The sequence below is a fragment of the Tachypleus tridentatus genome, chromosome 2 (assembly GCF_004210375.1).
Source record: "Tachypleus tridentatus isolate NWPU-2018 chromosome 2, ASM421037v1, whole genome shotgun sequence".
Lineage (NCBI taxonomy): Eukaryota > Metazoa > Arthropoda > Merostomata > Xiphosura > Limulidae > Tachypleus > Tachypleus tridentatus.
Window position 1 is genome coordinate 23,333,233 of NC_134826.1, and position 26,084 is coordinate 23,359,316.

At 36.5% G+C, this 26,084-nt stretch overlaps 1 protein-coding gene across 1 annotated transcript in view; it reads left to right on the forward strand.

The window, feature by feature from the left end:
- The window catches only part of LOC143239497 (homeobox protein ceh-19-like), a 42,737-nt gene extending 26,997 nt beyond the window's left edge, over positions 1-15,740 (forward strand). Inside the window, exon 3 of the mRNA XM_076480637.1 lies at positions 15,524-15,740. Within this exon, the coding sequence (XP_076336752.1) occupies positions 15,524-15,592 (69 nt within the window). The 3' untranslated portion in view covers positions 15,593-15,740. The remainder of the gene's footprint in view (positions 1-15,523) is intronic.
- The last annotated feature ends 10,344 nt before the right edge of the window (positions 15,741-26,084 follow it).

Here is a 26,084-nt window from a genome sequence, read left to right on the forward strand (position 1 = left end):
ATCGAACCCTGATTTTTAGCGTTGTAAGTCCGTAGATATACCGCCGTGTCACTAGAGCGCGAGACTACTGGACAGTTAACTCTCGCCATACTTATCGTCTCGTTATGACAAAATATTTCATATGTCTTGTTTGTTTGTTTGTTTTTGAACTTCGCGCAAAGCTACACGAGAGCTACCTGCGCTAGCCGTCCCTAAGTTAGCACTGTGAGACTAGAGAGAAGTCAGCTAGTCATCACCACCCACCGCCGACTCTTGGGCTACTCTTTTACCAACGAATAGCGGGATTGACCGAACATTATAACGCCCCCACAGCTGAAAGGGCGAGCATGTTTAGTATGACGGCTATTCGAACCCGTGACTCTCGGATTGCAAGTCGAGTGCCTTATCCACCTGGCCTTGCCGGGCCAGAATGTGAAGTAAAGTAGTTGTTAAAAGTTGCAAAATAAAGTAGTTGTTACAGTAAGTTGCAAAATATTACAGTAAGACACTGGCTGACAGATACAAAATATTACAGTAAGACATGACAAAATATTACAGTAAGACACTGGCTGACAGATAAGAACAAAATATTACAGTAAGACATTGGCAAAATTCAAAGACAGATATCGGTAAAATTATTACAGTAAGACACTGGCTGACAGATGCAAACAACAAGGGTGGTGGTTCGTTTTGTTTTTATTACAGTACACGAAGACAGCTGGACTGCAGCTAGTCATCAACATCACCGCCAACACAGCTGAAAGGGCGAGCATGTTTAGTATGACGGCTATTCGAACCCGTGACTCGGATTGCAAGTCGATTCCACCTGGCCTTGCCGGGCCAGAATGTGAAGTAAAGTAGTTGTAAAAGTTGCAAAATATTACATAAGACACTGGCTGACAGATACAAAATATTACAGTAAGACATTGGCTGACAGATACAAAATATTACAGTAAGACACTGGCTGACAGATAAAAGTACCTGGCCAGGTGGGTTAAGGCGTTCGACTCTTAATTTGAAGGTCGCGGATTCGAATCCTCGTCGCACCAAACATGCTCCCCTTTCTGTCGTAGGGGCGTTATAATGTGACGGTCAATCCCACTATTCGTTGGTTAAAAGAGTAGCCTAAGAATTGGCGTTGGGTGGTGATGACTAACTGCCTTTTCTCTAGTCTCACACTGCTAAATTGGGGACGGCTGCCGCAGATAGCCCTCGTGTAGCTTTGCGCAAAATTCAAAGCAAACCAAACAAACCAAAACTTCGCATTCTCGTTTCCCGCTAGTGCATCGGTAAGCCTACGAATTAACAACGCTAAAATCAGGGGTTCGATTCCCCTCGGTGGGCTCAGCAGATAGCCTGATGTAGCTTGCTATAAACACACACTTGAGATTCTCTTGAGCATACTCGGATTTTTATTGTTGCAAACAACAAGGGTGGTGGTTCGTTTTGTTTTTGAATTTCACATAAAGCTACACGAGGGCTATCTGTGCTAGCCGTCCCTAATTTAGCAGTGTAAGACTAGAGGTTAAGCAGTTAGTCATCAACACTCACCGCCAACTCTTAGGCTACTCTTTTACCAACGAATAATGGAATTGACCGTCACATTATAATGATCCCACGGCTAAAAGAGCGAGCATATTTGGTGTGACGGGAAATTGAACCCGTAAATTTGAGATTATGGGTTGAGTGCCATGATGAGCCTATGACAAAAATAGCACCGAAATGTATTATCAAAATGAAGGTCAGAGGAACAGAATGAAATGTCACTGACTTTGAGGGACCTAATATTGATTGAATGTTTCTCGTCTGAGTGTTAATTGGTTAAAAGGTGTTTATATTTTGTTTGTTTTTAGTTTTTTCTGTACTCTATGTTATCACAGGTAAACCATATTTACATTATAATGTTAGTGTTTGCCGCTTTACTCAAATATACATTATTGATATAGTCCTCCAACATGAGTAAGGTTTAATTTATGACACTTAACGATCCTTAAGAATGCGTCTTCGACACGACATTTCCTTTGCTAAACAGCTTTAACGCACGTACACAATATAGTGTGGACTTTTTGCCCACCTAGTCCATCGCTTGGGGTGCTTTTTATCGATTCATAGTGGAATTTACTGTCACACTATAATACTCCCACGGTTTGATGACAGGGAATCGAACCTCCGACCCACAGACAGAGATAGAGTCGAGGACCCTAAGAGGACGCCATTCTATGGAAATAAAACCAGTAATGAACGAGCGTTAACAGCCTTATAGGTGGCTTGTTTCCTCACGTTTTATGAGCGTGAACACTCACATAAGTAATGCTATTTGCTTTAGGTAAACCCTGTATTTCTCATTAAGTACAAATCATTAACCGTTTTTAGCGAATCTTGGGTGTTTTGTTGAGACAGTAAAAGTCAATCTATTCAACTCACGAGTAAAATGGAAAGTGTTTGTCCCGCATCTATAAGATTGTTTGTTGTAAGGCACAAAGCTACACTAAGGGCTATTTGTTTGTACTATGTCCACCGCGAAAGTCGAAATCCTATTTTTAGCATTACGCGCCCACTGACGTACCGCTGTCCTCCATCAGCAAGCAAACAGAGTATTTGTAATTATGACGAATAAATATCGTATTCCTTGCGTGCTAGACGTCGTATTCACTCTATCTATTATTTTTACTCAAATTCAGCTGATTTTAGTTCAATTCGGTATCAGTTCTGATATATTCTACTGATATTTCTATTTTATACTAAGCACTTTGATGAAATCGGTTTTACGTAAATATGCCATAACCGTTAAAAGCAAAATCAGAATGACTCGTTATTGAATATATGCACTTAGTAGATATTTAGTAGAGGTAGGTGGCGTTACATGTATCAAGCAGGGCATTTCATTTGAGGAAAAAATGCAGTGGTCATGAATAGCAAGTTGAAACTAAAAAAAATAAAAGTCAATAGGATATTTGATTTATCCTCTTGAAGAGCTATTTCCAACGTATTGGCCCGACATGGCCAGGTTGTTAGAGCACTCGACTCGTAATCCGAGGATCGCGGGTTCGAATCCCTGGGACTCCAAACATGTTCGCCCTTTTCAACCGTGGAGGCGCTATAATTTGACGATCAATCCAACTATTTGTTGATAAAAGAGTAGCCCAAGAGTTGGCGGTGGGTGGTGATGACTAGCTGCCTTCCTTCTAGTCTTGCACTACTAAATTATGTACAGCTATTCGAGAGAGCCCTCCTGTAGCTTTACACGAATTTCCAAATAAACCAAATCCAACGTATCTTTAAAGTCTAGGGTGACTTGACAGGCTATATAACATTACAACGAGCAAGACATAATAAATGTTTAAAGCCAAACAGAAGAGCAGGAGGTCCATTCGGCTCGGATCTCAATCTTAAAGTGGGTCTCAAATTTAAACTCTTATATTTTGCAATTAAATTTCACAACTTTTTTACACACAGAGAAAACAGTATGTCTGCGGACTTATACGTCTAGAAACCGGGTTTTGATAGCCTTTTGTGTAGCTTTGTGCATGGTAACGAAACGAACAAACAGAAAACGCCTAAAAAAGCATCTATTAAATGTTAAGTAATGTTAACAAATGTATGTTAAATAAAAAAAATATTCAATGTTTTGTTTTCTTTTGGACCAATTATTATCTTCTTTTTTTTTCATGTGCTATCATTTTTTATTTTATCTTTATAAAAGCTAGAGGCCTCACAGAATTAGCCCTGGCCTCTCTAAGAAGACCTGTACATTTTCAACAGGATTGAAGTTCAGTGAACACGTAGGCTACTCCATTCAGAAATCCTCTCTTCTTGTAGGAAAATACCGAGTATCGTCTTTATTGTACTGAAATCAGGAACATCTGTACTAACATATAACAGAAGAAAATATAGCATGTACCCTGTACAACGTGTGGTACTAATAAGCCGTTCCGCTACCAATAATTTTATTTGTTTTTTGGAATTTAGCGCAAAGCTATACGAGGGCTATCTGCGCTAGCCGTCCCAACTTTTGATGTGCAAGACTAGAGGGAAGGCAGTTAGTTATCACCACCCACCGCCAACTCTTGAGCTATTCTTTTACCAACGAATAGTGGGATTGACCTTCATCTTATAACGCCCCCAGGGGTGAAAAGGCGAGCATATTTGGGGCGACGGGGGTTCGAACTCTCGACCCTCGAACCACGAGTCGAACGCCTTAACCCACATTAAAATGTGACGGTCAGTCCCACTATTCGTTGGTAAAAGAGTAGCCCAAGAGTTGGCGGTGAGTGGTGATGAGTAGCTGCCTTCCCTCTAGTCTTTCACTACTAAGTAAGGGACGGCTAGCGCAGATAGTCCTCGTGTAGCTTTGCGCAAAATTCAAAACAAACCAAAGTTATTCCAGCTCACCACACTCCCACCAGTGTCACTCATATTCCTGTATGGAACTGGAACTGGAACTTACGTCAGATTGTCTTCAATAATGAGTATACGCCTGTTATCTAGTTGCAAGGTAAAATAATGTTTTAACATTCCACAAAAAAACACTTGTGGCTAATTTGAAACAGTACAGTATCATTAGTTGGTTTATATTAGTTCAATGGCTCCTCATATGAATGTTACATTCATATGTTTTCTTTGAGGTTTACTTGCACTGCACAGATAAACTATTGTGTAGCTTTGCGCTTCATGACCAAGCGCGTAAGGCGTGCGACTCGTAATCCGAGGGTCGCGGGTTCGCGCCCGCGTCGCGCTAAACATGCTCGCCCTCCCAGCCGTGGGGGTGCATAATGTGACGGTCAATCCCACTATTCGTTGGTAAAAGAGTAGCCCAAGAGTTGGCGGTGGGTGGTGATGACTAGCTGCCTTCCCTCTAGTCTTACACTGCTAAGTAAGGGACGGCTAGCACAGATAGCCCTCGAGTAGCTTTGTGCGAAATTCCAAAACAAACAAAGCTTTGCGCTTAACAAAAACAATATTTAAATTATGTTACTCATATTTTGAGAGAAAAAACCTTCACTGTTTTTTTTTAATCCTGTAATTTTGAACTAAAATTTTTATCACGCTCAAATATTTAATAAAGACAGCAAAACACACAAACCTGAGATCTTAAAACTGTTGATTTAACCTTCATGACCGTTAATGTTTTCTGTTCAGTCCATCTCTGCAGTTAAAAACAACAACAACAAAACTATACTCAAAATAGCCACCTAGTGACCTCTTTGCTGTGCTTATAAAATGGAAAGTGAATTTGGTTTTCAAACGAAGATAAATATTTCCATTTTTATATTTTTGTTTTGAGTTTAGATTTTAATTTCGTCATAAAATAGAAAATCGAATGAAACCATGCACAACTACCAATTCTCTACCTTCACTCTTTGGTCTCTCTTATGTGTGTTAACAAGAAAAGCCTTTATTATACCCCTGAAAAAAACAAAAACAAAAGAAACACTTGTTCCTTAGTGTTTCATGTTTGTGTCCTTCCCAGGCTATCAAGCTGTGATTGGTCAGGTGGTTAAGGCACTCAACTCGTAATTGGAGGATCGCGGATTCGAATCCTCGTCACACCAAACATGCACGCCCTTTCAGTCGCGAGGGCATTATAATACGACGCTCGATCTCACTATTCATTGGTAAAATAGTAGCCCAAGAGTTGGAGGTGGGTGGTGACGACTAGCTGCCTTCTATCTAATCTAGCACTGCAAAATTAGGGATGGCTGTCGCAGATAGCTCTCGTGTAGCTTTGCGCAAAATTCAAACTGTGATTTTTTTACACTAAACTGCACAAAATACAAATATACATAATGTAAACGATATGAATTCTGCTAATCATCAGCTAAATACGAGATTCACACACTCCCGAAGTTGAAATCATCTATTCGTCCCTAATTTAACAGCGTAAGACTAGAGGAAGAGCAGCTAGTCATCACCGCCCACCGCCAACTCTTGGGCTACTCTTTTAATAACGAATAATAGAATTGACCATCACATTATAACGTCCCAAAGGCTGAAAGGGCGAGCATGTTTGGTATGATGGGATTCGAACCTGCGACCCTAAGATTACGAGTCGAGTGTCTTAACCGAGCCGGAAAAAATTGAATTATTGAACCAGTTTAATTGATAACACTATGTAACAAAATGTTTACTTTTTCTTGTTCCTGGACAGAAAGTGTTATTTCCCAATTGCTTATGCCTAAAGTAAATGGAAAAGACCTACTTTTCTCTTCAAACTTCGCTTTTGTGACCTAGGTTATGAAATTTTCAAATTTACCCTTTTTCTAGAACATTCCAGGTAGATTTAGTGCTAAGTAGCTGGCAGAGAATTTTTCGAACTTACAATAATTTTCAAGAACTTTCTAGAATGATGTAGAACTTACGAGAATGTTCTAGAACTTTCCGTAGTAATATATATACAGGGGCTCACCACTCACGACTTCAGTTTAGTTCTAGCTGCGCCCCCCCCCCACTGGCTCAGCGGTATGTCTGCGGACTTACAATGCTAAAAAACTGGGTTTCGATACCCGTGGTGGGCAGAGCACAGATAGCCTATTGTGTAGCTTTGTGCGTCATTCAAACAACAACAACAACAGTTCTAGCTACCTAAGTGAGCACATAGACCTTTCTGATTTTATCAGAGATGGCATCAAGAAGCTACAAGCATTCTCCAGACGCATTCTGCTTTGTATGTGACCAATTTATCAAGACAAAAGTGAAAAAGTACTCTGTGACAGCATCTGCTAAAATGTGTGAAGCCTACAAGGCATATTTCGGCATGCCTGTCGGGGATCCAGACAAACCCTGGACCCTCATTTTACCTGCGAGCACTGCAAAAAAAAAAAAACTCTAGAAGGTAAGACGGATAATTGTTGCCTGCTTGAATAGTAATATTTTATATTATACAAATTTTAGACTTTTTAAAATTTAAAGATCTTTTTTTTAATTTCCAATAATATAGAAAAATATCACATATAAAATATTTTACATGAACCTCTTACACATTAATTGTGGATAAAATAAATTTATTCTTCATAATAATTTTATTTTGATCTTTTACAGGATGGTACAGAGGGGAAAAAAGAGCCATGAAGTTCACTATTCCAAGAATTTGGCGTGAACCCACTGACCATCCAAACAAATGCTACTTCTGCATGGTGAACCCTTCCAAACGTCTGACTGGCAAGAATTCATCTGCCATCATGTATCCGGACCTTCCATCATCCATTGCCTCGGTGCCATACTGCCCTGAGTTCCCTGTACCTACTCCGCCAGAGAGAAAGCAGCCATCCTCAAAAGAGAGCAGCAAATCAGAAGAGGAGGTAGACGTTGAAGATCCAGATTACAATTCAGAGGTGCACCTGGTGAGAAAAATCCACACTACCCCAACCAAAGAGACCTCATTGACTTGATCAGAGATCTTGGTTTAACAAAGTCGAATGCTGAGATTTTGACATTTAGACTCACGGAGTGGGATTTGTTAGATGAAAGTGTGTAAGTCGCAAGTCAGAGGAAACGTCACCGACATTTTTCAAGCTTCTTCACTCGTCAAGATGGGCTCTGCTTCTGCCACAATGTATTCGGTCTGTGCGAGGCAATTGGAATTGCCTGTAACCCGAACGAGTAGCGCCTCTTCATTGATAGTTCATCTAGAAGCCTCAAAGCTGTGTTGCTCCATAACGGGAATAAGTATCCATCTCTTCCCCTGGCACATTTGGTGCATCTCAGAGAGGAATACAACAGCATCACGACCTCGCTAGAAGCCTTGAAGTATGATGAGTATGGCTGGGAGATTATCGGAGACTTCAAAATGGTGACATTCCTGATAGGTCTCCATGGAGGCTTTACCAACTTTCCCTGTTATCTTTGCCTTTGGGACAGCAGGGACACCACAGCGTACTACAACAGGAAGCACTGGCCACAACGGACCTATTTCTCTGTGAGGAGGCACAATGTCAAGTGTGAGCCACTAGTGGACCTCCATAAGATGTTGTTCCCACCATTGCACATAAAATTGGGTCTTATGAAACAGTTTGTCAAGCTCTTGGTAAGGTGTCTGCAGCCTTCAAGTACCTTCGAGACTTCTTCCCTGAACTGTCTGAGACAAAGGTCAAAGCTGGTGTCTTTGTTGGACCACAGATAAAAAAGATTCTGCAGCGCACAGAATTCCCCAAGAAGCTCAACAGGAAGAAAAAACTTGGGACAGCTTTGTCGCAGTTGTTCGGGGATTCTTTGGCAATCAAAAGGCCGAAAATTATATGGAACTATGGCAAAATGGGCTGCAGGAAGTCCCTGAAAGTTCTATATTCTTGACGCTCATCTTGATAAATTCAAGGAGAACATGAAAGCATACTCAGAGGAGCAAAGCAAGCGCTTCCATCAAGATATACTGGACTTTAAACGTTGCTACCAAAAAGCGTATAACGAAAACATGATGGGAGACTATATTTGGGGTCTGATAAGTGAAAGTGATTTACATTACAGTCGCAAATCTCGATAAACTACTCACTACTAAACATTTTTGTATAACTTTAGTATAAATACATGTAAATCTTGATTTATATGTTGTTTTATTCAAACTTTATGTAAATGAAAATGTGCAATTTGCCCATTTTTACGTAGAAAATAAGTTAATTTCTAAATTTCATTATCCAGGTCACAAAAGCAAAGTTTGAAGGGAATAATGACCATTTTCTGTACTTTTACAACACAAGCAATTAAGAAATAACACATACTATCCAGGAACAAAATTTTTGTGTTATACAGTGTTATCACTTTATTTTTTAATGTTTATTGTTTGTGTGTAGTTTGATGAATCAGTTGTTATTCAAATGAAGAACATTAGTGAGTTGGCAGATGTTGGGAAACTACAGCGACTTTATGACGATGAAATCAAAAACTGTCTGTTGGTTCTGTCTTGTAAAGCTACACTATTCGAAAATAATTTAGTATTTCATTTTTATTTGTCTTCACTCCTAAGTAAAATACGCTAGAAGTAATTTCTCAATCAGTTGATTGGATATAAGTTATCGTTTAGTTTGCTTTTTCTGTCAATTTATCAAGTTCGATCTTAAGCAATCAATTAATGTCCTTTTTTTAATCATTCTTACGTTTCTAGCCATGGTGATAAAATAATGGTGATATTTATGAAGCCCATCTGTCCACATTAACATTCAACCGTATAGAAATATATCAGGTTTCAAGAATTCGTGGTTTTATTATATTCAGCAAATGTGATACTGAATTGCGCCATCTATCGCATACGTACAGAACTACATTGCAATTCTACTTCCTGCTAGTAGATGGCAGTTCAGACACCGAATCGAAATGTTTATTCAAATATATGAGTGCGTTCGTGTGTTCGATTTGCTGTTAAATACAAAACTTCCACAAAGAGATATCCGGGTATTTAAGCCTTGTTATTAGCGTTATAAGGCTCCAAAGTTGTCACTGAGCCACTTTGGAAGGCAAACAAAACTTCTACGGAATCCCCTATAATTACCTCGACATCTTTTCAAAATACGTCTGCGTTAAGTTAAAACAAATATCTTATCTACTTCTTTTCTTAAGTATTTGTTTGTCGTTAAGCACAGAGCTACACAAAAAGCTATCTGTACTCTACCTACCACCTGTATGGAAACCAGGTTTGTAGCATTGCAAGTCTGCGGACATTCTGCTGTGCCAGTTGGAGTTAAAAAAAACAAAAACAACAAAGGTTTGTTTATTGTTGTTTTTTTATTTCACGCAAAGCTACACGAAGGCTATCTGCGCTAGCCGTCCCTAATTTAGCAGTGTAAGACTAGAGGGAAAGCAGCTAGTCATCACCACCCACCGTCAACTCTAGGGCTACTCTTTTACAAATGAATAGTGGGAGTAACCGTCACGTTATAACGTCCCCACGGCTGAAAGGGCGAGCATGTTTGGTGCGACAAGGATTCGAACTCGCGACTCTCAGATTACAAGTCGAACATCATAACACACCTGGCCATGCTGGGCCTATAATAAGTGTGTATGTGTTTTCATTTAACAAAGCCACCGCGGGTTAACTGCCGAGTCCACTGAGGGGAATTGAACCCATAATTTTAGCGTTGTAAGTCCGCAGACTTACCGCTGTACTAGCGGGGGAAAGAGACAAAGATAAGAATTTGAGCTATTAACAGTTTTATTCGTTGTTATCAAAATAATACGTATAATACATATAATACATATAAGTGCTTATTTCTTTTGTGATTTTAAATGTTTTTTTCTTTTTTCTTAAGGTAAATATAAACATATTTATCTTTTAACATACAATACCAGCATATTAACCAATATGTTAATTTTTAACGTAATTTGTGTCGTTTGTTTTTCTTTCTTATCGGTCGTATTACGAACCGTTTGAATTACTTTTCCTTGATATAATATCTTATTTTTTACCATTAATGGTAAGGAGCTTTACAATTCTATTTACTAAAAACTAAAATAATAAGTCAGTTCTGCTGAAAGACTTATCCAATAACATGATAACCTGAAAGTTGCGTTATAGAGTTAAATTCCACTAGTAGGCGAGAGAGGTGTGAGGAATTGTTAGCTTAAAAGTTGGAGATAAGAGTCTACCAATTCAAAAATAGGAGCAGCTTTGAGGGAAAATCCTTAAAATAAATAAACCATTCGAGAAAGTTCACTTTGTAGATTCTACAATCGCAGTTTTCAGCTAGGTCATGATAAACTATGGCTTCCCTTTACCTTTTGATGTCCATCTAATTTACTTAGAATGTTCATATCATGAGGTGATTAATACATTATACCAATGTAAACACATCAAGATGCAGTTTATTATGACAATCAACAACATATATATATTTATTTATTGTATTTCTTACACGTAACACAAATTTCTTCCCTCTAATCTTTCAGTTTATTCATTCTCTCTCACACTTCCGGTCTTCTCCATCACGGTTTTTATATTCCTTTCTCAAACCCACGCCAAACGAATTTCTCTTTTTCTTATCCTTGCACCTGTTTTACGTATATCTGATTGTAACGTTTCATAACTACAGATGTCTTATACTCTCTATACTGGCCGAACATGGAAAAGCGGACACTATACCCACTTACTCCAGTTATTTTCTAATTACTTAGATTACTGTGATGCCCTAATTCTTTAGAAAGTGACCAAAGGACAACTGTTTTATCACACTATTTAAACTTCAACCGATGTTATCTTACACCTAACTTCATGACAAAGATCAATTTTTCCCAACAAATGAAAATTGACTTTCTATATATATATCTAAAGCAAAAAAAATCTCTTTGTCTGTCTGTTTATCCCTTATCTAGCTACTACTTGGTGGCCGAGCCAATCTCAATCAAACTTTATGGAATGACAGTTTGGAACAAAGGGCATGTTACTGAGATGTCCTCACCACCTCCATTATCTCTGGCGTAAACTAACGTTAGATACATAAACAGGTACGTACACACAAAAATAAATAAACTCTCTATAACACAACATACACAAAGTGTTGGGAGAGAAAGGCACACAAACGTCTTATCTCAGAGAGTGTGCCAACACTCTCTATGGAGGAATGCAATAAGAAATGACCCCACTATTGTAATACTGCATAAACTCAACAAAAATCCTACTGCAACAGCCATCATAAGAGTGATATAAAGAACCATTTCTTTAGTTATACTTTGACCCATGACCTTACAACTACATTTTATAAGACAATTCTGCAACCAATGACCATCAACTAATTAATCACATGAAACACAGCGGAACAACATTAAGAGTTGAGTGTTGAAAGCGGGTAACATAAACAATCCCTATATATTTAAAAAACGGCTGGTATGGGTTTAGAAAACTTATGTAGAGGAGCGAACAACGTTTCGACCTTCTTCGGTCATCGTCAGGTTTACACAGAAGAAAAGAGATAGCTGACCGATATCTGACCACATGTTTGAAGGGGTTGTGCAATTGAGTGTAGGGATGTAGAGGGCGTGCTTAGATGTTTACCGTCACAACTTTCATCGTTACCTCTTTCTACAAAGTCACATTGGCCGCCAAGCAGCGTATACATGTTTTAATTATATATGCATTGAGTTCTTAAAGCTTATATAAAAATTTTGTTGTGTTATAAAGAATACTGTAATAACATATATAAAACACATAAATCTATGTGTCTGTCTGTTTGTCCATTACCTTACTACTCCTGTATACTGTAATAATATGTAACAAATGATGTTACATCTGACCACATGTTTGAAGGGGGTTGTGTAATTGAGTGTAGGAATGTAGAGGGCGTGCTTAGATGTTTACCGTCACGACTTTCATCGTTACCTCTTCCTACAAAGTCACATTGGCCGCCAAGCAGCGTATACATGTTTTAATTATATATGTATTGAGTTCTTAAAGCTTATATAAAATTTTGTTATGTTATAAAGAATACTGTAATAACATATATAAAACACATAAATCTATGTGTCTGTCTGTTTGTCCATTACGTTACTACTCCTGTATACTGTAATAATATGTAACAAACAAACTGTGTGAAAATTAGCATCCATCCTCATATTCTACATAAAATCAGAAAAACTCGAAAAGAAAAATACGATTTGGGGTCAACGCCTTCACCTGGAAAACGAAATTTATGTTTACGAAAGAGTAAAATTATTGCGATTAAGTTAGGTATGTCTCCTGGTATCGTGAACAATGTCCTAAACAAGGATTTAAAAAGTCACACATTTCCAAAACACATCTTCAAATCAGTGGTAGCTTTCGTGAGAACGATGGCCAAACTATATCATTCCGCCAAGTCCCTGTAAAGTTATCCAATGCAGCTTTTAAGGTTTCGCACCTTTTGTCTCATATTGAACACGGACTTGGAAGTTAACTTTGGCACACAGTGAACAGCCTGTGAAGAGCTTATTAGAACTGATTTAACCGCGTTTCATAGGTGCTTATGATAGCAGAGATTGTGATATAACAACAGTATGTAACCACGTCCATCAGAGCGAGCAAAATCCGTGATGTAACAAGTAGGCTTCATTTTCTTTCTTCTGTTGGGTAAGAATTACTTTTACGGACTAACAATGCTAAAATATGAAATCCGGTTTACAGGCAGTTGATGGAGCGCAAATAGATCATTGTGTATCTTTGCGCCTAAACAAATAAAACAAAACGTTTCGTATGATAATGTAAAATTAAATATTGCAAAAAATGTTGAGTTTATTCATTTAATTATAAAAATAATCCAAAATTAAACTTACATAAGTTTTATATTAGTTACATATGTGAATTTGAATTAAGAAAAATAGTGCTGACCGGACATTTAAAAACAAGGCACAAAATCCAGCTTACATGACACGATAATGAAAAACAAAGTGATTATTCCGTGGTATATTTGTGACCTAACCTTCATAAACACTGGTTACAAACGATAACTTTTATTTCAATAGATCACTTCCATTGTGTAAGGTGATGTAACGAAACTAATATATAAATTTTAATGTATTAAACATTATTAAAATGAAAATGGTAGACCTGATCAAAAATTTTCGCAGCTTCACAATCCAATGGCGAAACAGACAGACGAAGGAACAGGCGAACGGATATACAGGTCAGCTCCCTACATCAAATATAGGCAGTCCAACGTTTCATTATCAGAACATTCTATTGAAAAGATCCTCTTTGCTACTATTAAAAATCATAGGGCGAAAGTAAATAAAGAATCTTTGTAATTGATTAAGAATGATTGTAATAGAACGTTATAATAGTGTGTGTTTTCTCATCGGGCTATCTGCTGAGTCCACCGAGGAGAATCCAACCCCTGATCGTAGCGTTGTAAATCCGTAGACTTACCACTGTACCAGAGAGGGTCGACCGTTATAACAGATATATAAATTAATTAAGCAAATAAGTTGTATTAGAAAATGGCTCTATTAACTCAAATACTCAAAACAAACAAACAAAAATATACTGAAATACAAGAATTATATGGATATTGTATTATTATCATCTGTGTACGAGAATATATAAAATCATTTACAAAAAAAAAAAAGAAAACTAAAAAGATACGTTAAAGAAATTATCACAGAACAACGGGTTTCTCCAGTTATACAACTGTATATCTACGGACTCACAACGCTAGAAGCAGAGTTTTAATATCCTCGGTGGGCAGAGCTGGAGTAGCCCATTGTGTAGCCTTGTGCTGAAGTTTAAACAAGCAACATTCAAGACCAACAAATGAACTATGAAGCAAATTACTCAGTCAACGCAGATTTAAGAGAAAATTTTGGAATATTATGAGGTAAATTAGCACTTATTCGCCGATTTCAAGCAGGATTGAGCACAAGTCAGTTTTGAGGAATATCGTGAAAGATTCTGAAATTCCAGATAAACTGATACCAATGATTAAGGTTTATTATGAGGTGTTCCAGTACTTGGTGCAGATGAGAAACAACTCAAACCGATTCATGAAGATTGGGAGTAGCCTAAAGAAGAGGTCCCCACAGCTCTTTAAATTACACTAAGGAAATTCTCCATAAGTACCAGAGGTACGAGCCCAGAATGGGAAATCTATAATTTAATTATAAATATAGTTGCTTACAGATGACAAAGACATTATGATTGACATAATTTTAGGACTTGTATGCAACACAGATGACAAGAGGTGGGGGAAAACGATGTAAGAAGAGGTTGTATATTAACTTATTTCAAAGTGTAAACAACAAGTTGAGTTGATCATGATTCCAGAATGGAAGAAAGCATGGTGCTTGAAACTGTTATGTTTGGGAGACCACAGCATGGGAGACTATTAGTAATACGTGACAAAATGATGACCAGATAGCTTTGAAGGACTCTTTTATGTTTGTAGAGAAGATGATAGGGAAACATTGAGATAATTCGTGAAAGTGGTTAGGGTCGACAGATCCGAGTGCTAAAGAAGTGAGTGAGTGAGACATGTTTATCAAATTTACCTTTTTTTTTTCTTCCGTAAGATGTAACAGTTCTTACATTAATCAATAGATGGCACTACATTCTTTGACTCCATTTCATATTATACGTGAATACTGAAAAGTGTGTGACTGTTACTAGCGTTTGAAACATTATCATGTAACGTATGGAAAGCTTTATCGAGTAATATATTTATCATATTTTAATAACTTGTTACACGCATAATTGAACGTAATAATTATAATAACATATCTTGGCAAAACAAAACGGTACGAATAAAAACACAATTAACAATACCTTTAAATAAACATAGTCACAAAAATGCAGTAACAGAAAAATATAAGTTAATGTTTCTTATTTGTAGCCTGAACGTTTATAGATTTGTTACTCACTTTCTTTGCCAAAAGGATCCTATTGGTACAAATTACTCACTCCTACACCTAATCAACTCAAAAATACATCAATACTTAAATTGGAAGCAAACTTTTGTGTATGCATTTTCTATTCACGAAAGATATTTATTGTCATTGTCGTTTTAAATGTATTATTATTACTTAGATTTATTCAGTGATATAACACTTAATGAAAAGAATGATGAAGTCATAATTCTAATTTCGACACGTTTTCCAGGAAATGGTGATCTATGAGCTACAAACCCATGCAACACAGCAGCCAGTAAAAGTCGTCCGTTTATTTTAACACCATAAAGCTTCTTTTGAGAGTGACTTGCTCACTGTATACTGGACTGCTGCCTGCTAAGAACTGGACATTTGTTCTTTCGTATCCAGTGTTTCGGACAATGTTTGTCCCTCTTCAAGAGACATAAAAATCACTAATTATCTATCATTAAGGCTCGGCAAGTTATCTGAACCCGCGACCCTGGGATTACGAGTTGCACGCCTTACGCGCTAAACATGCTCGCCCTCCCAGCCGTGGGGGTGTATAATGTGACGGTCAATCCCACTATTCGTTGGTAAAGAGTAGCCCAAGAGTTGGCGGTGGGTGGTGATGACTAGCTGCCTTCCCTCTAGTCTTACACTGCTAAATTAGGGACGGCTAGCACAGATAGCCCTCGAGTAGCTTTGTGTGAAATTCCCAAACAAACAATCTATCATTAAATTTATTTTTCAACATACAGATAACTTGGGAATGGGCGGATGGGCGTGGCTTGTTTTACTCGGTTCTTCCCAGTATCTTGAATTTTAATTTTGAAAGAATAATTTCTTTTTTAATTAAAATCACAGTATTTTGACTCACTGGTTTACGATTGTTGTTGTTGTTTTTTCAATCGACTATAGATTTTCAGTTGACTTCTAACGAAACACATTCTGATTACTATTATCAGACAAATCTTGTTTAGCTCTTTTTTTTACGATTTACACCAGGTCCCACAGATCTCTGATTAAAGATCTGACTCTTGTATTGAACCTTGAACAGAATCACGAAACCAGCAATCGTGGTTTAATAAGTGCTGTTCAATCTCAGACTCAACATTGTTAAGGAAAACTTTCCCTCAAGCCATTAAATATATTTTTAGTCCATAACTTTCGACACCAAGTATCACAGCGATAAGTCCACGGGCTTGTAATGCTAGAACCTCAGTTTCGACAGCTGTGCTGGGCACAGCATGGATAGCCCATTGTGTAAATTTGTGATGAACTACAAGCAAACCATAATACACTTTATAAAATAATTACCAACAACATCTATATTAATTAATAGAAACAAAGCTGTAAAAATATTGCAAAAAAGTTTTTTGTTATTTTGCAAGCTATTAAAACATTTAGTGAATTTTTTATTTTGAAAATTTATTAAAAATTTTGAAGTAATTTATACTTAATATTTCACATTGAAGTTTCGCTTTTCTTCAAGTAACCAGGTAATCTGAGGGTTGCAGGTTCGAATCCCCGTCACACCAAACGTGCTTGCCTTTTCAACCGTAAAGGCGTTATAATATAACGATCAATCCCACTATTCGTTGGTAAAAGAATAGCCCAAGATTTGGCGGTGGGTGGTGATTATTAGCTGCCTTTCTTCTAGTCTTACTCTGCTAAATTAGGGACGGCTAGCGCAGATAGCCCACTTGTAGCTTTGCGCGAAATTCAAAAACAAACAAACTGTACAGTATTCAAGGTAGAGGATATGGAAGAGTTTGATGGAACTGCATACTCAAGCAGCATATTGATGCTTTGAGACTGAAGCAATTATTGTTGATTAAAATAAGCAGGCAAGGGATATACAATTCACCCAGAAGATATTTCAATTGAAAACTGTAAGAAATGCTCCTTATTTTCCATAAAACTTTAGATGCTATTGGTTCACAAAGAAAGGCTTCCAGCCACACCTCTCGTTAAAACCGTCACATACCTCAAGCAGCTGCGAAATAAAGCAAGTATCCACGGTTTTCCATACGGTCATGTCGCCAGATGCTGTACCTCTGAACATCTGCACAACCAGATTGTTGAAAATAGAATAGGACAACCGCTGTCCTCGTTAACTAAATGGATTATGGAAAGCATCAAAGTGTAACATGTTTTGAACATGAAAGCCTTACGTTTGACCTTTTTAATAAAGTACGATATGTCAGAAGGCAAAAAAAATATAGAAAATTGGTTGTATGAAGCTGTAATGTACGGTTAATTAGTAAACAGAAACAGTAGCTTAGATATATTTATAAACGGGAATTTTATAGTTTGCTAATAAGACAATGTGTGTATAATTAATTATGCAAGATTATGGTCACTAAAACAAACTTAATGTAGTTTGTGAGTAAATTTAAAATCCAATATTTCTATTTCTCGCTTTTGAAGTTCATATGTCGTGCTGTGTTGTAGCTCACAGAATGCACAGTTCTTCTCGATTCATGTCATGCGCATATTTTACTGTTGTCAGGATACTTCAAATTGTGTGACGTCATTTTAGTGTCTACTGACTGACAGACAGACATTACGCTACTGTATAGCGGTTTGACAAAGTTAAAACAGGTGTCACATTTTCGGACATCTTTAAGGGATATAATACCAAGGTAACGGATAAGACAGATATCATGATAAGCGCCTTATCAATTCAGAGAGCTAGAAAGCAAGCTAAGCCAGTGATCGGAGATCTGTGAAACTAACGTGCGTGATGAGAACTGCACAGTTATATTTGGGGTAAGTAAAAACAGACTATCTTTCAGAATGCATGGGAAATTGGCGATTTAGGATACTGACCTGCTTTTCAGCATTTCTGCTGTAAACATCTATTCCTTGTTTAAATACGTATAAAAACAACATAATAAATTGAATTTCAAGGTTTTATATGGTTTGAATTCATTCTCTGCATCGAAATGTAAACAAAAAAGGGGTTTTAATTTGCTGTTTAAATAGTTATAGAATTAGGTATATTACTTGAGAAAAGTCGGAGTTTGGCCAATTTGTTTTCTGCATTGAAATAAAAAAAAGTGTTATTTTGATTCGCTGTCCAAATAAATATAGAACTAGACTGGTTACACGCGAAACGTTTGAGTTTCGATAATTTATTTTCTGCATATCAGCGGCTTTGGTATCGAAATAATCAGAGATATAGGTGAAAAGTCTTGAGTTCCATGTTAATATAATTCATTCACATCATTCACATCAAGTCAGTGATGTCGAGAAACCCACTTGTTGAGAAATTTATATGCAAAAACGGCTCGTTTGGGTTGAGAAAATATTTTATATAGAAGAGCGAACAACGTTTCGACCTTCTTCGGTCTTTTCTCAACCCAAACGAGCCGTTTTTGCATATAAAATTCACATCAAGTGTTTCCTCTTAACTTGATGATAAATATTCACACCATACTTCTTTCGATTCACTCTCTTCTTCAAAATTTAGCCCGGCATAAACAAGCGTGTTAAGGCGTGCGACTCGTAATCCGAGGATCGTGGGTTCTAATCCCGGTCGTATCAAGCATGCTTGCCATTTCAGCCGTGGGGGAGTTATAATGTGACGTTCAATCTCACTATTCGTTGGTAAAAGAGTAGCCCAAGAGTTGGCGGTGGGTGGTGATGACTAGCTGCCGTCCCTCTAGTCTTACACTGCTAAATTAGGAACGGCTAGCGCAAATAGCCCTCGAGTAGCTTTGCGCGAAATTAAAAAAAAAATCAAAAACCAATCTTCAAAACTTAATTATTTTACTAGATTTATGAGAGAGAATTAGTCCACGAGTTAGATGTTTAAGTTTCGATACACCGTGGACCGTTCGTTAGCACATTGGCTTTGATATTCAGAGAGTTTTTTTACTTTTCAGCATACCGGAAGCTTCTGTCGGTAAGTTGGTTTTTACTTTCTGGTGCAGTGAACGCCACCTATCAACTCGTTGTTTTTTAAACGCGTGGTATAATGTCAAGGCTTGCTCATTCCCTATAAATGTAGCAAATTGAGCAACCGTGTATTATTTGATGATTTATATTCATAATGTTTATTGAGAGTGAAATATTAGATTTTAAAAGTATTTAATGACAGTATAAACTGATTAGATAGAAACGTGCTGAAAAGATAAAAAATTTATGAAGAAATACTTAATATATCAGTGTATAATGGGCGAATCTAACTCGATTTAATAATTAGTCATAACACCAAAGCCAGGTGGTTAAGGCGTTCGATTCGTAATCTGATGGTCGAGGATTCGAATTCCTGTCGCACCAAACATACTTGCCCTGTCATTAATGTCGGCGTAATAATGTTAGGGTTAATTCCACTATTCATTGGTAAAAGTGTACCCCAAGAGTTGGCGGTGGGTGGTGATGACTAGCTGCCTTCCCTCTAGTCTTACACTACTAAATTAGGGACGGCTAGCACAGATAGCCCTCGTGTAGCTTTGCACAAAATTCAAAACAAACATAACACCAATCTCGCTTGTTGTCTTAACATCTACTGAACATTTGTCATGTGTTATTGTTCTAACATTTGTTATATATTGTTGTTTTAACATTCATTAAAGATGTTCAGGAAACACTTTTCTAGTGTCTATCATATGGTGAATTAGAAAAAGTTACACGTAAAAAAAAAAGAACGCTTACTAAAATTAAGGTTTAATCGAACTTTTAGCTAATTTAAGTCTAAAGTAGTAACACCATGAAAACTAAGTTCTCTTCACTTTGTATAATCTGGTGTGTGTTTGTTTGTTTTCTCACAAGATACATAAATAATGTAGTACATGCTACGTGTTCTATTAACATCAACACTATGTCACTGTCACTGAACTTTATCATGAAGAGTATTAAATATTAATCTAGTAGAGGTAATAGTGATAGGCTTAATTAGGGCTGTTGAAGACATTACGCCCCCGTTTAAAAAAAATGTGGTATATCTATGAGCTTACGGTGCGAAAATCTGGGTTTCGATTCCCCGCAGTGAACACTGCAGATAACCCAATATGGCTTTTTTCTAAAGCAAACAAACTGAAGACATAATCAAAGAGACTTATCAGAATAGAGCAATTTATGTATTAGTAACGTTAAAATGAAAGAGAGAGAGATATAAAACGTTATGTGAGTAATATTATTTATGTGATTTACCTTCCCCTTCACCAAGGGAACAGAAAAAAAATTGCAAACGTAAGTTAATGAATGATAAGGTCAGACTTACAGTGCCAAGGAAGGGACAATAATTAAACGCTTTTGATCAAAGATCAACCATTGTTTTTAAAATTGATTCCTTGAACTTCAATTGCTGTTCCGAATACAATGGGTCAATGGAGGAACTATCCAGATAAAACAGCATCGACCAAAATTAAACTAAGAATATCCATTTTTCGCGTATCCCAAGTTTTCTAAAAGAGTTGCGGAGTCCTCAGCTGTAGAGATGTTCCCCTTTCTACTCCCTGCTCTCAAAATAAAAGTTGTGTTTTATAAAATCAAACACCTATAATTTAGGTTCAAAACATAAATACAGTTAAAATATTGAAGCGTATCATTATGATATGAAAGAATTTATAACCTCAAATTCATTTTATTAATTGTCATTTGGAACCTGATGTGTACCAACAGTTCATTGCATTCTTATAATAAATACGAACCCTCACAAATGGATAGCTGAATAACAACAGCTTTCATTGAAATCTATACCAAAAATGTGTAGCCTAAGAAAGTAAACATTCCGGTGCAGGGATCAAACACAGAAAGTATTAACTTGGAGATTATTTCGAGAAACGCAAAATTAAGCAAACAGAAAATTACTATCCCCTGTATTTCTGTTTTCGCTTCTCTAACACCCATGTCAAGCGATGATTTCCTAATTATAATACAGAACTGACTAATGAATTAGCCATACATTTGTCTTTACATATACTAAATAGTTACAGGAATATTCCTGTAACATTCGCAACTAAAACGGTCAATTTTTAATAGTTTCTAGCTTGTACCGGTAGGGTATCACTGCTTGATAAAGCAAACAATAAACATTTAAATAAAAACTGTGTTTAATACGAATTTCTCTTTGGCAAGAAAGCTGTGTAGCAATTTGAAGAAAGCCTCCTAAACAATTAAGATACAATAAGGGAAAAGTCAACTGACCTTACCTGAGCCTTTGTTTAATATCTGGTCAACGAGGTATTCGTTTCAAGCATAACACTAACTGGACTTCAAGATATATTATTTAACCAAACAGACACACCAATCATTTTGATAATAACATGCAGCAGGTTTGATAAGTGTATGTTTAGTAAAAAGAAAGATTTAGTGTAATTATTTGATTCGTCGCTTATCAGTTTGTTCATTAAAGATAAAACAAGAAGCTTAGCCTATCGTCTTGGAATATGCGATCAGATTAGACTTTAGTATCGTATCGCATAGCTCATAAATAACTGGATATAGAATAATCTTAAATCTTTAATGGCAAAGTATTAATTAAGGGAGGTTTTCAATTACGATTTGTTATGGTATACTTTAATTTCTTGGAATATATTATACGTCAAAACGAGCCCTCGAGCACGAGGTTTATCGACTGCGATACCGTGCTCTGAAATTCATTGCTACCAAAAAGTGCAGATAGGATCTAGAGGTAATGACAATTTTCATGTGTACGTAGAAATGTTGATTGAATAACCACACGTAAACCATTTTTTTTTCTCTATTTTGTCAAACGAGGCAGAGGGTGCGGTGCATATATATGTGTGTGTGTGTGTGTAAAATTACGATAATAAAACAGTTTAGATTAATTGAGGTTGCTAACTACATAAAATTCTGGTTGAAACCGCAAGACAGTGAACTGGTTCGTCAATTGGAAATTAAATAAATCTAACGTTTATAACTTGTAAGTGGTTTGTAGGTATACATAATTAAAGTTCCACAAATTTCAAATCAACTTAGTAACATTATGTTCTCTGTTATCAGTTACTTAATATATTCGAAACAACACAATACATGCAAAGACACCACATACCAACTGAGCAAAATAGCGCGTAGTTTGTTCATTCTTTTAATCGCAGCATAGATTTAAAACAAATATAATAAACTTTAATTATAGAGGGCACGCCAGCATCGTTGTTTTTTGAACAACAACATTATTACGAATGGCTGGTTAAAACCTGCTGGTACCACATCTCGTGGAAGGTACATAAACCATCTCATAGAGTCTGGTAATAAAGCCTGTTTACCAAACCAAGTTCTCGCAAGCATCTTGCTATTGCGTAAGAAAGGTGGCCCTCATCCTCCAGAAACACGCTTTGTGAGTTAATTAGTTATACAACTAGGACGCTGTTCTTTATTTGTTAACGTTTTTCTGTTGCTGTTTCTAACGACAACAAAAAATAAGTGAATAAACTAACCTTTTTCAGGTTCAACATATTCAACTGCATGGCGAACGTATAATTTATATCACCAAGAATGTCATTCTTACCGAGTGTAAACTAATACTGCGTCGGTTTAACAACTATTTCTTATTTTAATATAATTATGTTTAATTATTATTTTCTAAAATAGTTTACATCACGAGTTACCTCAGTCAATCGAATATTTATTGTAGTTTGCTTTGTCTTTTTCACTGAAGTTAAATCGTGGATAATGTTCAGTTAACGATTATTTTTACACTTCAAGAATATAAGTAGTCTTCCAATATGTGAGATATCACATTGAATTTACACTTTTGGTACAAGGATGGTTTGTTTGTTATTTAAACTCTAATCAAGACAAGGAATACTCTGTCCAATACGGGTATTGTAAACTGACTTTTAGCGTTACAAGCCTACAAAAGTAATATGGCTGAGCCCACCAGGGAAAGATACGGGGATTCAATTCTGATTACAAATTAGCTATATCACCTCATCTGTGATGTAGCCTAGGTTCGCGCTCTTTTTACTTCATCATATATGAAACCGTTCCAGATAACCTTCATTTCCCACAATCAAAGACTTATAAACGCTAAAAATCGGGTTTTGATACTCGCAGAAAACAGAGCATAACTAGCCCATTGTGTAGTTCTGCGCTTCACAACAAACCAACAAACAAAACAGGAATTAAATATACCACAGTGTTTTTTTATGAGCACCTTCAGGTTACATTACATGACATGCGATTCACAAAACTATCATTAACAAAACTAACTAGCGATATAAATCCGGAAAAAATGATCGCTAATCCAAAAAATGTTGTTTAAATCCGATTAGCAACTACAAGAAATTATTGCTAATCCAATATAACGTACAGTTTAATGTTTGTTTGTTTGTGTAATTTCGCGCAAAGCTACACGAGGGCTATCTGCGCTAGCCGTCCCTAATTTAACAGTGTACGACTATAGGGAAGACAGCTAGTTATCACCACCGACCGCCCGACCGCCAACTCTTGGGCTACTGTTTTATCACTGAATAGTGGGTTTGAACGTCATATTGTAACGCCCCAACGGCTGAAAGGACGAGCATGTTTGGTGAGACTGGTATTCGAACCCGTGATCATCGAATTACGAATCGAACGCCTTAACCACCTGGCCATGCCGAGCCTGTTTAAGAATGACAAACAGACTTCAATATAGGATGACAAGAATACGAACGTACAAGCAGCTTTATTTACATGAATAAAACACGTGTGTGTGTGTACTTACGGTAGGCAATGTACACTTCAAGGACCTCAATACAACTAACCACATCGAATGTCAAACAGTGAAACCAGCTCGTTAGTTTGAAAGTAACCGAGGTTTCTTTGATTTTTAATGGCGATTTATATACATAAACAGTCGCTATATCTTGTAATATACAAGTTAAATCCGTTTACGAACTTCGAAACGTAGTTACTGATCCTCTTGATACACCTGTTTGAATTCAATAAAATCCAGGAAACAATAAGAAGCACTACAGTACCTTGGTATATTAGAATTGGTAAGGAAGAAAAATTATTGTTTGTCATATTATTCTACTTGTTGAAGAAAGATAAAATTGGAAGCCCGGAAGAAAACGTAATTCTTCTGGTAGATATTAATATGAAATATGAAAGGATAAAACTGGAAGCCCGGAAGAAAACGTAATTCTTCTGGTAGATATTAATATGAAATATGAAAGGGTAAAACTGGAAGCCCGGAAGAAAACGTAATTCTTCTGGTAGATATTAATATGAAATATGAAAGGGTAAAACTGGAAGCCCGGAAGAAAACGTAATTCTTCTGGTAGATATTAATATGAAATATGAAAGGATAAAATTGGAAGCTCGGAAGAAAACATGATTCTACTGGTAGATATTAATATGAAATATAAAAAGGTAAAACTGGAAGCCCGGAAGAAAACGTAATTCTTCTGGTAGATATTAATATGAAATATGAAAGGATAAAATTGGAAGCTCGGAAGAAAACATGATTCTACTGGTAGATATTAATATGAAATATAAAAAGATAAAATTGGAAGCCCGGAAGAAAACGTAATTCTTCTGGTAGATATTAATATGAAATATGAAAGGGTAAAACTGGAAGCCCGGAAGAAAACGTAATTCTTCTGGTAGATATTAATATGAAATATGAAAGGGTAAAACTGGAAGCCCGGAAGAAAACGTAATTCTTCTGGTAGATATTAATATGAAATATGAAAGGATAAAATTGGAAGCTCGGAAGAAAACATGATTCTACTGGTAGATATTAATATGAAATATAAAAAGGTAAAACTGGAAGCCCAGAAGAAAACGTAATTCTTCTGGTAGATATTAATATGAAATATGAAAGGGTAAAATGGAAGCCCGGAAGAAAACATGATTCTACTGGTAGATATTAATATGAAATATGAAAGGGTAAAATTGGAAGCCCGGAAGAAAACATAATTCTACTGGTAGATATTAATATGAAATATGAAAGGGTAAAATTGGAAGCCCGGAAGAAAACATGATTCTACTGGTAGATATTAATATGAAATATGAAAGGGTAAAACTGGAAGCCCAGAAGAAAACGTAATTCTTCTGGTAGATATTAATATGAAATATGAAAGGGTAAAATTGGAAGCCCGGAAGAAAACATGATTCTACTGGTAGATATTAATATGAAATATGAAAGGGTAAAACTGGAAGCCCAGAAGAAAACGTAATTCTTCTGGTAGATATTAATATGAAATATGAAAGGATAAAATTGGAAGCTCGGAAGAAAACATGATTCTACTGGTAGATATTAATATGAAATATAAAAAGGTAAAACTGGAAGCCCGGAAGAAAACATAATTCTACTGGTAGATATTAATATGAAATATGAAAGGGTAAAATTGGAAGCCCGGAAGAAAACATGATTCTACTGGTAGATATTAATATGAAATATAAAAAGGTAAAACTGGAAGCCCAGAAGAAAACGTAATTCTTCTGGTAGATATTAATATGAAATATGAAAGGGTAAAACTGGAAGCTCGGAAGAAAACATGATTCTACTGGTAGATATTAATATGAAATATGAAAGGGTAAAACTGGAAGCTCGGAAGAAAACATGATTCTACTGGTAGATATTAATATGAAATATGAAAGGGTAAAACTGGAAGCTCGGAAGAAAACATGATTCTACTGGTAGATATTAATATGAAATATGAAAGGGTAAAACTGGAAGCCCAGAAGAAAACGTAATTCTTCTGGTAGATATTAATATGAAATATGAAAGGGTAAAATTGGAAGCCCGGAAGAAAACATGATTCTACTGGTAGATATTAATATGAAATATGAAAGGGTAAAACTGGAAGCCCGGAAGAAAACGTAATTCTTCTGGTAGATGTTAATATGAA